The following is an 18,416-nucleotide window of genomic DNA, read 5'->3' on the forward strand; positions in this document are numbered from 1 at the left end:
TAAAGCAACGTGAGATGCCCGTTTAGAAGCATAAGCTTATGGTTTAACCAAGCCAATACTTGATTATATAACACTGTCTTCTGTGACATATATTTTCTAAAGACCTTGTTTCATTAAATGTAGGCCTACATTTCCATGCGTATAAATGTTTTTTTACGTAATCTGCATTAGAAAACATTATATAACATGTTGTGCGGGTAATGTAACATACTGTATAATGAGGGTTATGAGTTTTAAGATTCATAACAAGGGAGAGTACAGTCATCATCATCATCATCATCATCATTTAGAGCCTATAGTGTTCCACTGTTGGACAAAGGCCTCAGCATGCTTTTTCCATTGTTTCCTATCCTGAGCCTCATATTTCCAGTTTGGCCAAGGTTTCTTCTTCCAAGACTTCCAGTAGTCATCTAATTCATCCCTCCATCGTTTGACCGGCCTTCCTCTTTTTCTTTGTCCATACCTTGGGGTCCATTCTGTAAGCCTGATTGTCCACCTATTGTCCTTCATTCTTTTGACATGTCCTGCCCACCTCCATTTCATTTCTTTAACTGTGAGCAGTACGTCCTTAACTTTGGTCTGTTCACGTAACCATACATTCGTTTTCCGCTCTCTTGGATTGATGTTCAACATAATTCTTTCCATCTTTCTCTGAGCTACTTGAAGCTTGTGTTCCATGGAGGCATTCAGTGCCCAGGTCTCTGAACCATAGGTGATTGCCGGCAGCACACAAGCATTGAACACTTTCTTTTTCAGGCAGGTAGGAAGGTTGCTCTTGAAGATGTCATTGTGTTTCCCATATGCTGCCCATCATGCTTTTATCCTTCGTTGGATTTCTTTCTCCAGTGTTCGATCACTAAGGCTGAACCGTTGCCCAAGGTATATATACTCTTCTACTGCTTCTATCTCTTTGGTGTTGACCTTCACTGTGCAAGGGGTGGTTAGTGGTCCAAACATCACCTTTGTCTTGCTGGTGTTCATCTTTAGCCCACTTTTTGCGCTTTCATCTGCTAACGCCTGTAGCATTTTTTCGAGGTCTTTTGCATCATCTGCTACTATTATGATGTCGTCTGCAAACCTAAGGTGATTGAGCCTGGTACCGTCTATGTTTATGCCCTTGTCCTGCCAGTCTAGATCCCTGAATATACGTTCCAATGCTGCTGTGAACAGTTTAGGAGAGATTGTATCTCCGTGGCGTACACCTTTCTTGATCCTGATCTTATTGGTGGTCTTGTGTAGTTTGACTGTTACAGAGCTATCGGTGTATATGTCTCTGAGGACGTCTACGTATCCATCTTCGATCCCTAGATCTTGCAGGGATGCCAGTATATACTGGGTTTCTACTGAGTCGAAGGCTTTTTCATAATCAAGAAATGCTACACATAGTGGAATGTTATACTCGAGACATTTCGCTTTGAGCTGGTTGACAGTCTGCATATGATCAGTAGTGGTGTACTGGCCTCTGAAACCTGCTTGTTCCTTTGGCTGCGCTTCATCTAGTTGTCTTGTTAGCCTTTCGTTCAATATCTTGGTGTAAATCTTGTACAAATTAGAAAGTAGGCAGATGGGTCTGTAATTCTTGATGTCTTTCCTATTGCCCTTTTTGAACATTATGATCATGTTGGCGTTCTTCCATGCTACAGGAATTTCCTTCAGATGTAAGCACTTTGTGAAGAGCCTGGCTTATTCCTGAGATAGGATATCTCCTCCTGCTTTTACCATTTCTGCTTTGATGTTGTCATTTCCTGCAGCCTTTCCGTACTTCATTTTCTTGACTGCTGACTGTACTTCCCAAGCTGTTATGTCTGGTAGATCGCATGCCTTTGTTGAGATTTCTATTCCCTTGTTGCTGTCATACAACTCTCCATAGAATTCTTCTACTCGTTCTAATATCTGGTCTTGTGTGGTGAGCTCATTTTCATCTTTGTCTAGAAGAGTCAGCATTCTATCCTGCCCTAGTTGAAAGGATCTCTTTGCTCTTTTCATGCTCTTTCCATTTTCGATGATCTCTGCTATCTTCTTCATGTTCTGCTTCCTGATGTCTTCCCTTGCCTTCTTCTTGATGGTCTTATCCAGTTCTGCATATTCGATGTTGTTTCTGATGTCCCTGTTGTTGTTTACCTCCGTTTTCTTCATCATCCGTCTTTTCTTCACGAGAATCCTCGTTTCTGTTGAGAGCTTTGAGTCCTTCATTTTACTGGCCGGTGCGACTTCTGATGCACATTCTAGGATGGTGGTCGTTATTCTATCGTTCATTTCATCTACTCCATCTTCACCTTCTAGCTCTAGTACACTGAATCTGTTCTTTAGGAGGATTTGGAACTCGTCTTTCTTTATGACCAGTTGCTCAATACTAGGTCTCTTTGATGGATTTGACAGGCATTTCTGTCTGTTCTTCCTGACATTGATCCTAATCACTCCCATTACTGCTCTGTGGTCACTGCCCGCATCCAGTCTGTTTAGCACTTTCACATCCGTGAAGATGTTCGGTCTGTTTGTCATGATGTAATCAATTTCGTTTCTTGTACATCCATCTGGGCTTTGCCATGTCCATCTTCTTGATATCTTCTTCTTGTAGACGGTATTCATGATCTTCATGTTATTTGCTGTCGCCCATTCAATCAGTAAGTCTCCTCTATCATTCCTCTCTCCGCTGCCAAATTTCCCTGTGGCACGCTCTTGTTCGTCTGACTTTATCCCGATCTTGGCGTTGAAATCACCCATGACTATGTGGTAGTGGCAGTCTGTTGTCAACTGACGTTGTACTTCTTCATAAAGTTGTTCTACTTCTTCATCTGGTCTGCTTGATGTTGGTGCATATACCTGAATGAGTTTCATTGAGAATCTCTGATTCACTTTGAGCTTGACTGTAGCCAGTAACGCAGTACAGTAACGCATTCAAATTACCACTACCAGTTTCTTACGCAAAACAAATAAAACCCACATGTCTAACAAAAGGTGCAACCTAACCTAATTTTGGAAAAATTATTCTAATGAAATTAGGTTTTGAATAGAAAATAATGTGGCAAATATTTACAATAAACGACCACCAGGAAAACAAATCCCAAAATGGCACAGAGTGTCTCACCACCAGAAGTCTCAAATTAGTCACAAGGACTCTTCATGATGTTCTCCCCCGCTGACTATGGCATCTTTGTTGAGAGCGTGAGGCTTTTCACAAATGACTGACATGGGGGTTACTGTACCTCCCCCAAAATCCATAATTCGGGCTGGTGAAGAAAGTTCTGTTGAATTCAACCTGTTCATAGGAAAAGTAGGGAGAACCTCTTTTCATGCCCTCTTCCACTCTGAAATGTTGGAGGATTAATAGGTTGAATGGCTAGTATAATAAAAAAAGATAAAAGGATAACCAAATACAATAAGGATTTATATTAACAAATGGACTGTTATATTAATAGATGAATTGATTTAATTATTAATGTTGTATTATAGATGAACTGATGTAATTGTGTACATTCACCCTTTGTCAAGGATAATTAAACACCTGTGATAAGCTTCAGAGACAGATAAGGAGCTAAAATCCCCTTCTAACCTACGCCGCATCTCCTGTTTATATTGTTCTTTTCTCTGGTAGCTGGCTGCCATCGGAAATGATTTATCTTGTAAATTTTCAAAAAAAGATGTCTCAAGACGAAGTGTGGACTTTTTGTTGAAATTGTTTCCGTGATTACAAGCTGAATCCGACGAGTGCAGTGCTTAAGCAAAAGGGCAATGTCAGATGACCGCTAAAAGGTCTATTCTAAGGTCACCCCAGTCAATTTTGAAAACATATAAATCTCTCACCGTGACTGTCTGTTCCATTATTCTACTTTGTATAATATACATTTACATGTATTGCATGCCTAAAAAGTTTTATGGTACGTGATCTGCATTGTAATTTATACAGTGAAGTATTTACATTACTTGAGATGGACATATATGTTTATAACCTCAATGTCCTCCAAAGCCTTAGACGTCTCAATTTACAATAAAATATCCCAAAAGGAATTCCATAACACAAAATTAGCCAGTTCTAAATTTTTACATGTTCTTGTGTGCTTTTTCTTCCTTTCCATAAATATACAGTTTCTTTACTATAAAAAGGTCTAAAGCTCGTTTTAACTGTAAACTGGAATTTATATTTGAAAAAGTAAGCTGGTCCGTTTTTATCGATTCATTTAAAGGGACAAAAAATAGGATTAAAAACGCCTTTTTAGTGCATGGATTGCTTCTTTTTTAACTTATCTGAGAACAATTGCTATGGGTAAAGCATAAAATGGCAGGTAAATGGCCTTAATCAATATCGAAAAAAAGAATCATATTCACCGTCCACTTTCGAACCCCGGGCGTCAGCCATCTTGACACAGTTTGAAATAACGCGGCTTCTCGACTCAGATACGAGATGTAAACAATGCAGACAGCATGTCGTTTCGAAGGTGAGCGTGGACGTGAAGGAGAAGAGGAATTGCTCACCGAATCTTTGCAGGTAAGCGAGTTATATTTACCAAAAGTACTTTAAAATGGGAAGATGGCAGTGGAAATCAAAATGTCTGGCAGAGGAAGTTAAAAAGCGTAGATAACTGCTAATAATTATCGTTTCCTCGGGTAACGCAGCCAAATCACTCGCACTGGGTACTGGGTACGTACTACTAGTTATATGAAGCGAGATAGTGCACTTTACCCCTGAGGTGTATAGTTCTGTAAAGCAGGAGGAATACCCTTTTCTGCTCAATGTGGTCATCTACCAGTACTTACAGACTAACCTCACACCATATTCTCGCAGGGGAATCCCATGAGATATACAATGTAACTCGAGTACTAGTGGGGTTAGAGGGTGTTCTTTGTACGGCACGTAACTACGTTAGCTTATTTGTAAATTTAATAATATTGTCAATGAATATGATTATAAGGAATGATTTTTTAGCCTTTCAGAGGAGGAATTGGGTGATACACCCCTTCAAGCACGAGTGAAGAGATCAGGTATGTTAATAATTTTAGCAGTATAACATGGGCGGATCCAGGATTATTTGAAAGGGGGGGGGGGTCCGCGGATGCAAAGCCGACCCCCCCCCCCCCCCCCTAGTTGGCGTGGGGTCCTGGGCCTGCTTAAAACTTTGGTATTTTAGAGGGTGAACAGTGCCATTTGGTACGGTTTAGCACTTTACTGTAGTAAATTAGCTAGTCAAAATTCTAATTCCAAGTGGGGAATATTAGTGTGATTTTTTTACATCAGTTCTTTGAAACCATGTGTGATTATGTTATTTCTTCTTGTGGCCTTTATGATTTAATGCAGCTGCAGATATTTAAATTTAATTTTTTTTTTTTTTTGCCATAATCAGACTTGCTTCTTTATAATAAGCTGGTTATCATGTAGTGATCATGCCCTCTAATTTGTTGATTTTTGTTAAAGTAGATGCTGTTATGATAATATCAATACATTTTTTTCTTTATAACCATTTTATGTAATTTTACTATTACAGTGCCTCAAGTTATGTCTGGAAAACTCATACCAGGAAGCACTCCAATCTTACAATACTGCATCACTTCAATGTCGGTGTGACAAGTTGTGTAAAAGACTGCTACAAAAAATTTGCAGCGATGACCACATGATCCACCACCTTTTACCAAAACCGAGTGAACAGTTTTATATTATAATGCCCATGTACATGTATTTAAAGTGACAAGACTGAGATCAGCGAGAGCCTCAAGGCCTTTATTTTCTGTGCATTGTCAACTCTTCAATAATTTTATAATTTTGTCAAATACATCCAAAGATTCAATTCTAATGCAATACTTGAAAACTTTTTTAGAATATATTTTAATGTCGAACATGTTTTTCTAAGAACTAGCCCTTTAGTAAATTAACATGTACTATCCAACTGTTATTATTAATTAACATACTGTTATGTACAAAGCATAAGCTGCAGTATCAATGAAGCATTAACTGGGTAGAGATTATGAATGAAATAAAAGTTTAAATATTGAAACATCTTTTATTTATATTTGGCAAAAATACAAGAATAAACAAAGTTTGCTACATAAGTTTGGAATTTGGCCAAATCATCTTTATTATTACCTGTCACATGTAATGAATAAGACATACACAGATTCTGTAAGCTAGAATGCATAATTATTTTCATACTCATTAATGCCATCTTCATAAATAATCCTTCTATTCAAGCATTCACAAACTTTCACAGTGTGCAGTACACATTATAGTATGATAACATTTTTGAGAGAGACTTATTAATAGCCAGGCTATCATGTTAAGAGTCTGATGTACATGCAGACCCATGAGGATTGCAGATCAACAAATTATCCCCCTCTCTGTCAGTGTATTGACTCATGTGAGCTGTCTCCATGCAAAGGGATGTGTCATAAGAAAGGACCAACCCAACTTACACAAACATAAATTGTTTCATCAGTAAGATATTCACACATACTTTCCCAAGATGTGCAGGGAATAAATAGAAAGGTATAAATATTTCTTTTAAAAATACAGGCATAGCTTCCCTGCATGAATTCTAAATAATGGCTGAGTGGAGAATTGAATACAGGCACAAGTGTTCACTCAAACCATTTTTGTAGGTCTTAAAAGAAATGACATGCAGTCATTTGCCAAATACAGAATTTTATGCTGTAACAAAGTCACAAAACTGCAACTGGTGATCTTACAAAATCTAACAACACACTGGTTTAAAATCAAGTTGAAATCACAATATGCCACCAGTACCATATTCCATAATACATTTGATGTCATTTAGATTTAAGAAGTAAATGCTGGACCAAAATGGTTTATTCTCAATATCAGGCATATGACTTAGGTTTGGGAGGAAAGACCACCTTGATTTCCAATCTGTCTGCATTATAGCATACATGTAAGTGCTAGATGGTTTGAAGTCAGCAGATTATGCTTTGTCACATTGGCAAGATGAGTTCACTGAATATATCCTGTAAGCAGCACTCGAAAGTCAGGAAAAGTCTCTCACTATCCAACTCGTCCCTGCTTTGGACCCTCAAGAAAAGTTCATCTTTTTTTGGTGGAGAGCCATGGAGTTCCTCTTCCATGTAAAAAAACTCTTCTTCAGGACATCATACTGGCAGTTGCTCATAACCTTTAGGTCTAAAAAAGCAAATCAAAATAATAATAATAATAATTTATTAAGATTGCAACCCAGTGGGTTGAAGTTGTACATAGTGTTAAGAAAATTATAATGAAAATAAAGTGAATATTTGCTTGAATAAAACTGAGTTAAAAGACTGCTAATTGAACTTTAAAATTATTGTACTTAGGATAAAAGACAACATACAATGTAATACTATTGGAAATTTAAAAGTGCATACGGAATAAAAGAGCATCAGAATCTGTCGGTCTTAAATTGTGGCACTTTGTTACTATTGTTTGATCTTAAAAGACGATTGGATTGATCAATAAAGATGTGATTCAGTTTGTCAGAGGATTCAGTTATTTTGTAAAAGAAAGTTTTGCACAAATCTCTTCGTTTATCTAAAGTACACATATGCCAGGTTCAGGGTTTCATCATATTATAGGTCAGGGAAAATAATCTTCAAAGCACGAGTTTGGTCAGTCTCTTAGAGTTTGCATTGCTCTATAGTTAGTCCTGGATGCCACACAGGGCAGGCATATTCTAGAATTGAGTGCACAATACTTTGGTAAAGCTTAGCTCGTTTCAGTTGACGGAGGAAATAGAGTCTTGCATTATGCTTACATTATGTGTCGCCAATTTGGAAAAAAAATTGATAAAAGAGAAATCATGCACCTATATGCCTAATATATGAGGAGGGAATATCAACTTATTAAAATTCTGCTTACTCTAAAGACATGTTTTAGTCCCATGTTGGATCATCAGGATTCTTTAATTCCCTCTTCTTCAGCATCTTCCTCCTCTTCCATCTGCACTTCTTCCAGTTCAGGCATACCATAGGAAAAAGTTACCTTGATACTGCAACCAAAAAAAAAAAAAAAAAGCAACAGTACATAAAATAAGATAATCGAGTTTGAGAAAATTATGTAAAAACATAACTGAAATAAGTATAAAACTCAACTGAAATAAGTATAAATGCCATTTTTCTCAATATGATCACCTTAAATTATCTAGACTGTCATCTTCAACTGCACTAGTATTAACTACAACTTAATTTTGAAGTTTCTTGATCACTTCATATTGGTTTAATCTCCGAAATACTGGTTGGAAGTTAAAATTGTATGATCTAAATTATTACTCTGGACTATTTAATACATTAGAGAGATGTACCAAACATAAACATGCAATATCCCCTTTCTGATTTATTTATTTTTAATGTAAAAAGGAGACAAATTGTCTTTAAAATATAAAATCAAAATACTACTATTTATTTTCACTTATAGTTGACATGCCATTTAACATTGGGTTAAACTTAGATACAATAACAGCTTCTGCACATTCATTTTGGGATATAGATGCCTAAAGAAATAGCATCTTTGTCATATGTCTTAATTACTGTGGTATGCCTAGATGTTAGAGGCACAAGAAATGTGCCCTCGGTAAGTCAAAACTTCGCCCTGGTCATTGTAATGTATATGTAATGAGACTAGTATCTCCCACCATGTCCGTTTTTATTTAAACTTTCTTTGCTCTATAAACTAACCCAAACCCTGTCAGATTCGACATATGAGCAACACTTGCAATTTCTGTCATCGATACCACTCATATTAGTTACAATTTCATGGCATATTTTGACAGACGAGCCTGACAATCGTTAAGATATACAACGAACACACGTAAATAAACATAAATCTCTGTGCTTAATAAATATTTTCACTGGTGTCTTATCTCAAAGATTATTGTAAATGGTACTCACAAATCCAGTAAATACTTCGCGGCCAGGCCATTCTTCGTATCCATGGCCACCCAAGCAGGTTTTCATCTGCCTTCTTCCTCGCCGGTGTTTATTGTTTGCCTGTCGTACATTTGCTGATACACTGTTTTACGCATGTTTTTTGTAAAGGCTGTTTCTTTTTTCTTTTTGTTATCTGTCTTCGCTTCTTCGAAGGACTCCCAGCATAACTGAGCCTCCTGTTTCACGTTGTCCTTTCCCGGCAGCTTGAACTGGTTTTAACTAGGTCGCAATACGAGAATCTCGCGAGATCCGGAAGTCTAGAGAGCTCAATTATGAAAATGGAGGTGGTTGTTGGTAAACCTCCGCTTAAGCGGAGGTTTTCTTTTTATTGTATTTTCCAAAAATGTTACAGAGCGATGGCGAGTGCCGGGAATGATAGATTAAAGGTTGGTAAATCGCGGAAAAGTAGTGTTAACCTCGGGATAAATCAGGATAAATCAATTTTGGCGCGAAAATCCTCTTTTGTGTCCTTTTAAAGGGACAAAAAATAGGATTAAAAACGCCTTTTTAGTGCATGGATTGCTTCTTTTTTAACTTATCTGAGAACAATTGCTATGGGTAAAGCATAAAATGGCAGGTAAATGGCCTTAATCAATATCGAAAAAAAGAATCATATTCACCGTCCACTTTCGAACCCCGGGCGTCAGCCATCTTGACACAGTTTGAAATAACGCGGCTTCTCGACTCAGATACGAGATGTAAACAATGCAGACAGCATGTCGTTTCGAAGGTGAGCGTGGACGTGAAGGAGAAGAGGAATTGCTCACCGAATCTTTGCAGGTAAGCGAGTTATATTTACCAAAAGTACTTTAAAATGGGAAGATGGCAGTGGAAATCAAAATGTCTGGCAGAGGAAGTTAAAAAGCGTAGATAACTGCTAATAATTATCGTTTCCTCGGGTAACGCAGCCAAATCACTCGCACTGGGTACTGGGTACGTACTACTAGTTATATGAAGCGAGATAGTGCACTTTACCCCTGAGGTGTATAGTTCTGTAAAGCAGGAGGAATACCCTTTTCTGCTCAATGTGGTCATCTACCAGTACTTACAGACTAACCTCACACCATATTCTCGCAGGGGAATCCCATGAGATATACAATGTAACTCGAGTACTAGTGGGGTTAGAGGGTGTTCTTTGTACGGCACGTAACTACGTTAGCTTATTTGTAAATTTAATAATATTGTCAATGAATATGATTATAAGGAATGATTTTTTAGCCTTTCAGAGGAGGAATTGGGTGATACACCCCTTCAAGCACGAGTGAAGAGATCAGGTATGTTAATAATTTTAGCAGTATAACATGGGCGGATCCAGGATTATTTGAAAGGGGGGGGGGGGGGTCCGCGGATGCAAAGCCGACCCCCCCCCCCCCCCCCCCCTAGTTGGCGTGGGGTCCTGGGCCTGCTTAAAACTTTGGTATTTTAGAGGGTGAACAGTGCCATTTGGTACGGTTTAGCACTTTACTGTAGTAAATTAGCTAGTCAAAATTCTAATTCCAAGTGGGGAATATTAGTGTGATTTTTTTACATCAGTTCTTTGAAACCATGTGTGATTATGTTATTTCTTCTTGTGGCCTTTATGATTTAATGCAGCTGCAGATATTTAAATTTAATTTTTTTTTTTTTTTGCCATAATCAGACTTGCTTCTTTATAATAAGCTGGTTATCATGTAGTGATCATGCCCTCTAATTTGTTGATTTTTGTTAAAGTAGATGCTGTTATGATAATATCAATACATTTTTTTCTTTATAACCATTTTATGTAATTTTACTATTACAGTGCCTCAAGTTATGTCTGGAAAACTCATACCAGGAAGCACTCCAATCTTACAATACTGCATCACTTCAATGTCGGTGTGACAAGTTGTGTAAAAGACTGCTACAAAAAATTTGCAGCGATGACCACATGATCCACCACCTTTTACCAAAACCGAGTGAACAGTTTTATATTATAATGCCCATGTACATGTATTTAAAGTGACAAGACTGAGATCAGCGAGAGCCTCAAGGCCTTTATTTTCTGTGCATTGTCAACTCTTCAATAATTTTATAATTTTGTCAAATACATCCAAAGATTCAATTCTAATGCAATACTTGAAAACTTTTTTAGAATATATTTTAATGTCGAACATGTTTTTCTAAGAACTAGCCCTTTAGTAAATTAACATGTACTATCCAACTGTTATTATTAATTAACATACTGTTATGTACAAAGCATAAGCTGCAGTATCAATGAAGCATTAACTGGGTAGAGATTATGAATGAAATAAAAGTTTAAATATTGAAACATCTTTTATTTATATTTGGCAAAAATACAAGAATAAACAAAGTTTGCTACATAAGTTTGGAATTTGGCCAAATCATCTTTATTATTACCTGTCACATGTAATGAATAAGACATACACAGATTCTGTAAGCTAGAATGCATAATTATTTTCATACTCATTAATGCCATCTTCATAAATAATCCTTCTATTCAAGCATTCACAAACTTTCACAGTGTGCAGTACACATTATAGTATGATAACATTTTTGAGAGAGACTTATTAATAGCCAGGCTATCATGTTAAGAGTCTGATGTACATGCAGACCCATGAGGATTGCAGATCAACAAATTATCCCCCTCTCTGTCAGTGTATTGACTCATGTGAGCTGTCTCCATGCAAAGGGATGTGTCATAAGAAAGGACCAACCCAACTTACACAAACATAAATTGTTTCATCAGTAAGATATTCACACATACTTTCCCAAGATGTGCAGGGAATAAATAGAAAGGTATAAATATTTCTTTTAAAAATACAGGCATAGCTTCCCTGCATGAATTCTAAATAATGGCTGAGTGGAGAATTGAATACAGGCACAAGTGTTCACTCAAACCATTTTTGTAGGTCTTAAAAGAAATGACATGCAGTCATTTGCCAAATACAGAATTTTATGCTGTAACAAAGTCACAAAACTGCAACTGGTGATCTTACAAAATCTAACAACACACTGGTTTAAAATCAAGTTGAAATCACAATATGCCACCAGTACCATATTCCATAATACATTTGATGTCATTTAGATTTAAGAAGTAAATGCTGGACCAAAATGGTTTATTCTCAATATCAGGCATATGACTTAGGTTTGGGAGGAAAGACCACCTTGATTTCCAATCTGTCTGCATTATAGCATACATGTAAGTGCTAGATGGTTTGAAGTCAGCAGATTATGCTTTGTCACATTGGCAAGATGAGTTCACTGAATATATCCTGTAAGCAGCACTCGAAAGTCAGGAAAAGTCTCTCACTATCCAACTCGTCCCTGCTTTGGACCCTCAAGAAAAGTTCATCTTTTTTTGGTGGAGAGCCATGGAGTTCCTCTTCCATGTAAAAAAACTCTTCTTCAGGACATCATACTGGCAGTTGCTCATAACCTTTAGGTCTAAAAAAGCAAATCAAAATAATAATAATAATAATTTATTAAGATTGCAACCCAGTGGGTTGAAGTTGTACATAGTGTTAAGAAAATTATAATGAAAATAAAGTGAATATTTGCTTGAATAAAACTGAGTTAAAAGACTGCTAATTGAACTTTAAAATTATTGTACTTAGGATAAAAGACAACATACAATGTAATACTATTGGAAATTTAAAAGTGCATACGGAATAAAAGAGCATCAGAATCTGTCGGTCTTAAATTGTGGCACTTTGTTACTATTGTTTGATCTTAAAAGACGATTGGATTGATCAATAAAGATGTGATTCAGTTTGTCAGAGGATTCAGTTATTTTGTAAAAGAAAGTTTTGCACAAATCTCTTCGTTTATCTAAAGTACACATATGCCAGGTTCAGGGTTTCATCATATTATAGGTCAGGGAAAATAATCTTCAAAGCACGAGTTTGGTCAGTCTCTTAGAGTTTGCATTGCTCTATAGTTAGTCCTGGATGCCACACAGGGCAGGCATATTCTAGAATTGAGTGCACAATACTTTGGTAAAGCTTAGCTCGTTTCAGTTGACGGAGGAAATAGAGTCTTGCATTATGCTTACATTATGTGTCGCCAATTTGGAAAAAAAATTGATAAAAGAGAAATCATGCACCTATATGCCTAATATATGAGGAGGGAATATCAACTTATTAAAATTCTGCTTACTCTAAAGACATGTTTTAGTCCCATGTTGGATCATCAGGATTCTTTAATTCCCTCTTCTTCAGCATCTTCCTCCTCTTCCATCTGCACTTCTTCCAGTTCAGGCATACCATAGGAAAAAGTTACCTTGATACTGCAACCAAAAAAAAAAAAAAAAGCAACAGTACATAAAATAAGATAATCGAGTTTGAGAAAATTATGTAAAAACATAACTGAAATAAGTATAAAACTCAACTGAAATAAGTATAAATGCCATTTTTCTCAATATGATCACCTTAAATTATCTAGACTGTCATCTTCAACTGCACTAGTATTAACTACAACTTAATTTTGAAGTTTCTTGATCACTTCATATTGGTTTAATCTCCGAAATACTGGTTGGAAGTTAAAATTGTATGATCTAAATTATTACTCTGGACTATTTAATACATTAGAGAGATGTACCAAACATAAACATGCAATATCCCCTTTCTGATTTATTTATTTTTAATGTAAAAAGGAGACAAATTGTCTTTAAAATATAAAATCAAAATACTACTATTTATTTTCACTTATAGTTGACATGCCATTTAACATTGGGTTAAACTTAGATACAATAACAGCTTCTGCACATTCATTTTGGGATATAGATGCCTAAAGAAATAGCATCTTTGTCATATGTCTTAATTACTGTGGTATGCCTAGATGTTAGAGGCACAAGAAATGTGCCCTCGGTAAGTCAAAACTTCGCCCTGGTCATTGTAATGTATATGTAATGAGACTAGTATCTCCCACCATGTCCGTTTTTATTTAAACTTTCTTTGCTCTATAAACTAACCCAAACCCTGTCAGATTCGACATATGAGCAACACTTGCAATTTCTGTCATCGATACCACTCATATTAGTTACAATTTCATGGCATATTTTGACAGACGAGCCTGACAATCGTTAAGATATACAACGAACACACGTAAATAAACATAAATCTCTGTGCTTAATAAATATTTTCACTGGTGTCTTATCTCAAAGATTATTGTAAATGGTACTCACAAATCCAGTAAATACTTCGCGGCCAGGCCATTCTTCGTATCCATGGCCACCCAAGCAGGTTTTCATCTGCCTTCTTCCTCGCCGGTGTTTATTGTTTGCCTGTCGTACATTTGCTGATACACTGTTTTACGCATGTTTTTTGTAAAGGCTGTTTCTTTTTTCTTTTTGTTATCTGTCTTCGCTTCTTCGAAGGACTCCCAGCATAACTGAGCCTCCTGTTTCACGTTGTCCTTTCCCGGCAGCTTGAACTGGTTTTAACTAGGTCGCAATACGAGAATCTCGCGAGATCCGGAAGTCTAGAGAGCTCAATTATGAAAATGGAGGTGGTTGTTGGTAAACCTCCGCTTAAGCGGAGGTTTTCTTTTTATTGTATTTTCCAAAAATGTTACAGAGCGATGGCGAGTGCCGGGAATGATAGATTAAAGGTTGGTAAATCGCGGAAAAGTAGTGTTAACCTCGGGATAAATCAGGATAAATCAATTTTGGCGCGAAAATCCTCTTTTGTGTCCTTTTAAGCTTCACTACAATAAGCACTATGAAAATATGTTAAATACGTTTACATTATTTGTTTTCACAAAAAGTCATTACACACTGTATCCCAAGTATGAGGTGGTGTCACACTATCCCAAAATTGACATCAGATGGTCGTGCGAGTAATCTGAATTACGCCCTTAGATAGCTCCGAACAGTCACCAATCAAAGCAATTACTAGGTCTACTTCAGTACTCTGTAAAGGTGTCCATGACTATTTATGGGGAGTAATTCCAATATCTGTAAAATATATGTAATGTGTAACAGATGTAATGTTGAGAACGGTAAACGCAGAGAATGACGCTTCTTGTGATGCCAGTAGGACACAAAATAATTGTATAAAGAGTCTAAACAACTACATGTATGCGTGCGTTCACAATGTCGTCCACATTGTCGTACTGGGTAGTTATGTTATAAACGCACTCTATTACCAAATTAGAAGCAAATTAATGTAAAATATTTGCAATCCCAATATATATGTTCTTATTGTATCCTTAAAGGGATAACAGCGGTTCACTTTGGCCAAAAAATGAAATTTCCTGGGGTAAACAACAACTTTCTAAAAATATTTGTAGCGCCCTTTGTTCCAATACGTGTGTTTGTGTGTGTGTTCTCCTTGTATCCTAAAAGGGATAACAACTGTTCATTTTTGTCAAAAATGAACTTTCCTGGGGCTAACAACAATTTTCCCATTTTTGTCAATGGTTAGTGAATCTATTTCTACATTAAAATTTAGTTCCTGTTTCTTTATCTAGAAAACTTGCTTTTTGTAATAATCTCTTAAGAAATCAATACAGACTATAGACATCTATGGAGGTGACATGATCGGATGGCTAGCACAGATTTTACAATAATTGCTTTAACTGCCATTTTTGGTGGTGAAATAGAATATATTGTAGTATCCTTGAGTTGTTTATAATGTTTTTTATTGTTTCATTCTAGAGTTGTTATCCCTTTAAGGTTACTTTTACATCTCCAAAAATCAATTTACAAAGTTTTAAACGGTCATAATAACATACACCATAATTACGAACATTATTGATCTTCCATGAATTTTTACAAATGAAATATATTTCTAAACTGAATGTATTGTTTTGGATTGATCAACATTCCGTTAAAAGCTAACCTAATTATCCTCCTCCTACTCTGCACCCATACAGCATGAACGTAGATAAATGAATAACGATACCCTTTTTTGAATGCTTTAAGACGTACCTAACTCTTTACTTGGCGATGTCTCGGTCTGTCTCTACCCTTCGATCTTACATTAAAATCACTGTTTTCTTTCAAATTTGAATAGGTGCCTTGTTTTGTAAAATCAGCAGGCTGTTTTAAAAGGTCACTGCCCTGGCTTCACAAGTCTAAATGTTAAACTATTGGAAGATGACCTTGAATAATTTGTTATTACACAGCTCACGCACTCACATGCCATTTAAAGTAGCTTAAAGTCTAGGTTAATGTCAGGTAATGTTTGGTTAAGTCCCCTTTACACTGGACGTTGTTCTTTGTACGTCCCTACTAAGATCAAGAAATGTGGTCAGGACTCCCAATGGGTGTGAGCTCCGAATATAAGCTCCCATGCACTTTGCCATGATAGCGTGTCTTGTAAGCTCTACCCCAAAGCAATCAAATCAAATTGCTTGCCTCCCCTGTGCGTCCCCTATGCAACCCACGGAGGCCATTTCGATGTTTGAGCGACCATCAGTTCTAAAATAAGGACATCTCCAGAAAACAAAACGAGTAATTAGGAATAAGGCCACACTTTTTTATTTTTATGGATGACATCCTCTGGGGACCCCAAAATCGGTGAGAGCGGGCGAAAAAAAAAAACAGTAAAAAAAAAAAAAAACTGCTTAAGAAAAGTTATGTTTTCAGTACACAGCTGGAAACACTAATTTACCACAGAAACACGTATCAAACTAACAACATGTCTTTATCCATGCTCTCAAAATATTAAAGCATTGTGAATAGGGCCTACTTCGTAGAAAGGTAAAAAGTCATGAATATATATATATGCTGCATATTACCAAATCTATTTAAGGTTATTTCATGCATTCTGTTGGTATAGCAATCAATAAAACAAATATCAAATAAACAGCGTGTCTTTATTTGTACTCTCAGAAAATTTAAGCATTGTGAACACTTCACAGAATTGTTAAAAAATGAAGCAAAGATAGGCCTATGCTTCCTACTACCAAATCTAAAAAAGGTAATTTCGGTCGATGCCATTTTGTCTACTTCGACTCACACGTAGCAGCCAACTATTGGGTGGCCTGTCCGACCTTCAGTCCACCAAATACCACGACGCTCTTGTCGACCCTTTTTTCGCTACAAAAAAAAAACTGGTAAGCCTATGTGCTGCTTTGGTCAGAGTGTCACTGAAATTTTCCGGGCAATGATCGCTGGCTGCGGCCAGCCTTTCGTATAATTGTAAAAAGGTGATATCTCCATGTCCAATATCAATGGCAAACCAATCCAAAACGCCGCCCCCCGTTCTCTTTATGACTTTAATTGTCGTGTATTTTGAAATTAATGCTAGAGATGAATTTGACGGCAAAGCGGCCATATTTCCACGTGGTGATAATACGCATGCGCAGAAAGCTCATTTTCCGCACTCGGAACTACTCGGATGTCTCCGCAGTCGACAATGACAGCATGGAGCTTGCGGAATTAGCCGAGGATTGCCGATTGCATTTTCCGGCAAATTCAATAACGACGTTTGCGACAACCGACTTCCTTGGGTTTTTTTTTTTTTTTTTTTTTTTTTTTGGAGAACGGATGAAAATCGGTGCGCGCGCAGGATGTCATCCATAAAATTAAAAAAGTGTGGCCTAAACTTCCTTTTCAAACTACAGTTATGCAAGGTCTGAATGGATTGATAATAAGCTAGATGATCATTGTTGTCCTTTTGAAAGGGATGGAAAGGCGCCCTAGACGAGGAGGGCTGACTGACACAACAGAAAGTTTTTAACCATTTAAAAATCCGTTTTCAACAGATGCATTTTGCAAACACTCCGCCAAGAACTGTATCTTGAAAAAAAAAAAAAGAGACAAAATATTCGTTTTGTATTTACCTCCAAAGATAGGTCAGTTCAAAAATTTTAGAAAACATATTGATTGGAGGCTGCTACGAGCCCACTAGTATTTGTTACCCTGAGATGTCCTGTCTCTGGTGAAAAATACACTAGAAAGGCCCCGTTTGGGAGTAAAAATTATAATATTTTAAGTCCTACCACTGGCCGATCATTGTGAATTCATTCTGCAACCAAAGCAATACTTGTGCCTCATTTCTACGACCGGAGCAATGTGTCTGGTGAAATACGAAGGTCGTTAACCTCACTCAATGGGCCACTTTTTCGTAAGTCGCCAGTAAAAGAGCGGAAAGGTCCTTATTCTAAACTTTTTGTCCTTGCCGCACAACGTGTTCCCTCTGTACCAAAAGAAAGGCTTCTGTGATTGTAATAAGGCTAATTTCACCCTGGCCTTTTTGAATGGGATGTGTCGTCTGCTCAGCAGTGCTAACTACTGGTGCTCTCCTAGCGTTCCTTTGCTTAATTTATATAATGGTAACAGTCAAGGTCACAAGAGGATGCGTCAATTTGACTACTCTTATTACCTTGCCATTTCATGGCATTAATAGAAAAAACAGTCCAAGTGTTCAAATCGTGGCATAATAGCAAGGAATATGAAGTTAACGGACCCAAAAGTAATTACTTTGGGGATTTTAGAATTCTTAAAACTTGCAATATTTTACACTCGCAAAAATTGAAAATCATGTTCATTTCCTAACGTATTTTCCGATCAGACCTAAAAGATTATAATG

The 18,416-nt window shown here is 36.9% G+C and overlaps 1 protein-coding gene and 4 long non-coding RNA genes across 5 annotated transcripts; 2 read left to right on the plus strand and 3 right to left on the minus strand.

The window, feature by feature from the left end:
* Positions 1-1,683: 1,683 nt before the first annotated feature.
* LOC106162164 (uncharacterized) lies at positions 1,684-3,606 on the minus strand. The gene is made up of 3 exons (XM_087015203.1): positions 3,554-3,606; positions 3,191-3,308; positions 1,684-2,823 (listed from the first exon to the last, which is right to left on the minus strand). Exons 1-3 carry the CDS (start codon positions 3,604-3,606, stop codon positions 1,684-1,686), a joined length of 1,311 nt encoding a protein of 436 aa, XP_086871329.1.
* A 568-nt stretch (positions 3,607-4,174) lies between these two features.
* Positions 4,175-5,987, plus strand: LOC147761176 (uncharacterized). The gene is made up of 3 exons (XR_015334977.1): positions 4,175-4,486; positions 4,925-4,980; positions 5,481-5,987. It is a non-coding gene; the product is annotated as an uncharacterized LOC147761176 (long non-coding RNA).
* Positions 5,693-9,325, minus strand: LOC147761177 (uncharacterized). The gene is made up of 3 exons (XR_015334979.1): positions 8,863-9,325; positions 7,835-7,964; positions 5,693-7,123 (listed from the first exon to the last, which is right to left on the minus strand). It is a non-coding gene; the product is annotated as an uncharacterized LOC147761177 (long non-coding RNA).
* Positions 9,326-9,415: 90 nt separating this feature from the next.
* On the plus strand, positions 9,416-11,188 carry LOC147761178 (uncharacterized). The gene is made up of 3 exons (XR_015334976.1): positions 9,416-9,681; positions 10,120-10,175; positions 10,682-11,188. It is a non-coding gene; the product is annotated as an uncharacterized LOC147761178 (long non-coding RNA).
* On the minus strand, positions 10,894-14,578 carry LOC147761179 (uncharacterized). Its single transcript, XR_015334978.1, has 3 exons — positions 14,063-14,578; positions 13,036-13,165; positions 10,894-12,324 (listed from the first exon to the last, which is right to left on the minus strand). It is a non-coding gene; the product is annotated as an uncharacterized LOC147761179 (long non-coding RNA).
* Between the last annotated feature and the right edge of the window lie 3,838 nt (positions 14,579-18,416).

Source organism: Lingula anatina, chromosome 6 (assembly GCF_051362555.1).
Source record: "Lingula anatina isolate TDL-2025a chromosome 6, LinAna3.0, whole genome shotgun sequence".
NCBI classification, from domain to species: domain Eukaryota; kingdom Metazoa; phylum Brachiopoda; class Lingulata; order Lingulida; family Lingulidae; genus Lingula; species Lingula anatina.

What these genes read in the sequence shown, in the direction of transcription:
- LOC106162164 (XM_087015203.1), bottom strand. Translation starts at nt 3,606, where the DNA reads ATGGCAGCCAGCTACCAGAGAAAAGAACAATATAAACAGGAGATGCGG. An exon ending in AAACAGGAGATGCGGCGTAG is followed by an intron (nt 3,309 to 3,553) that starts GTTAGAAGGGGA and finishes CCAACATTTCAG; the next exon opens with AGTGGAAGAGGGCATGAAAA. An exon ending in GGAGGTACAGTAACCCCCAT is followed by an intron (nt 2,824 to 3,190) that starts GTCAGTCATTTG and finishes AAACTCATTCAG; the next exon opens with GTATATGCACCAACATCAAG.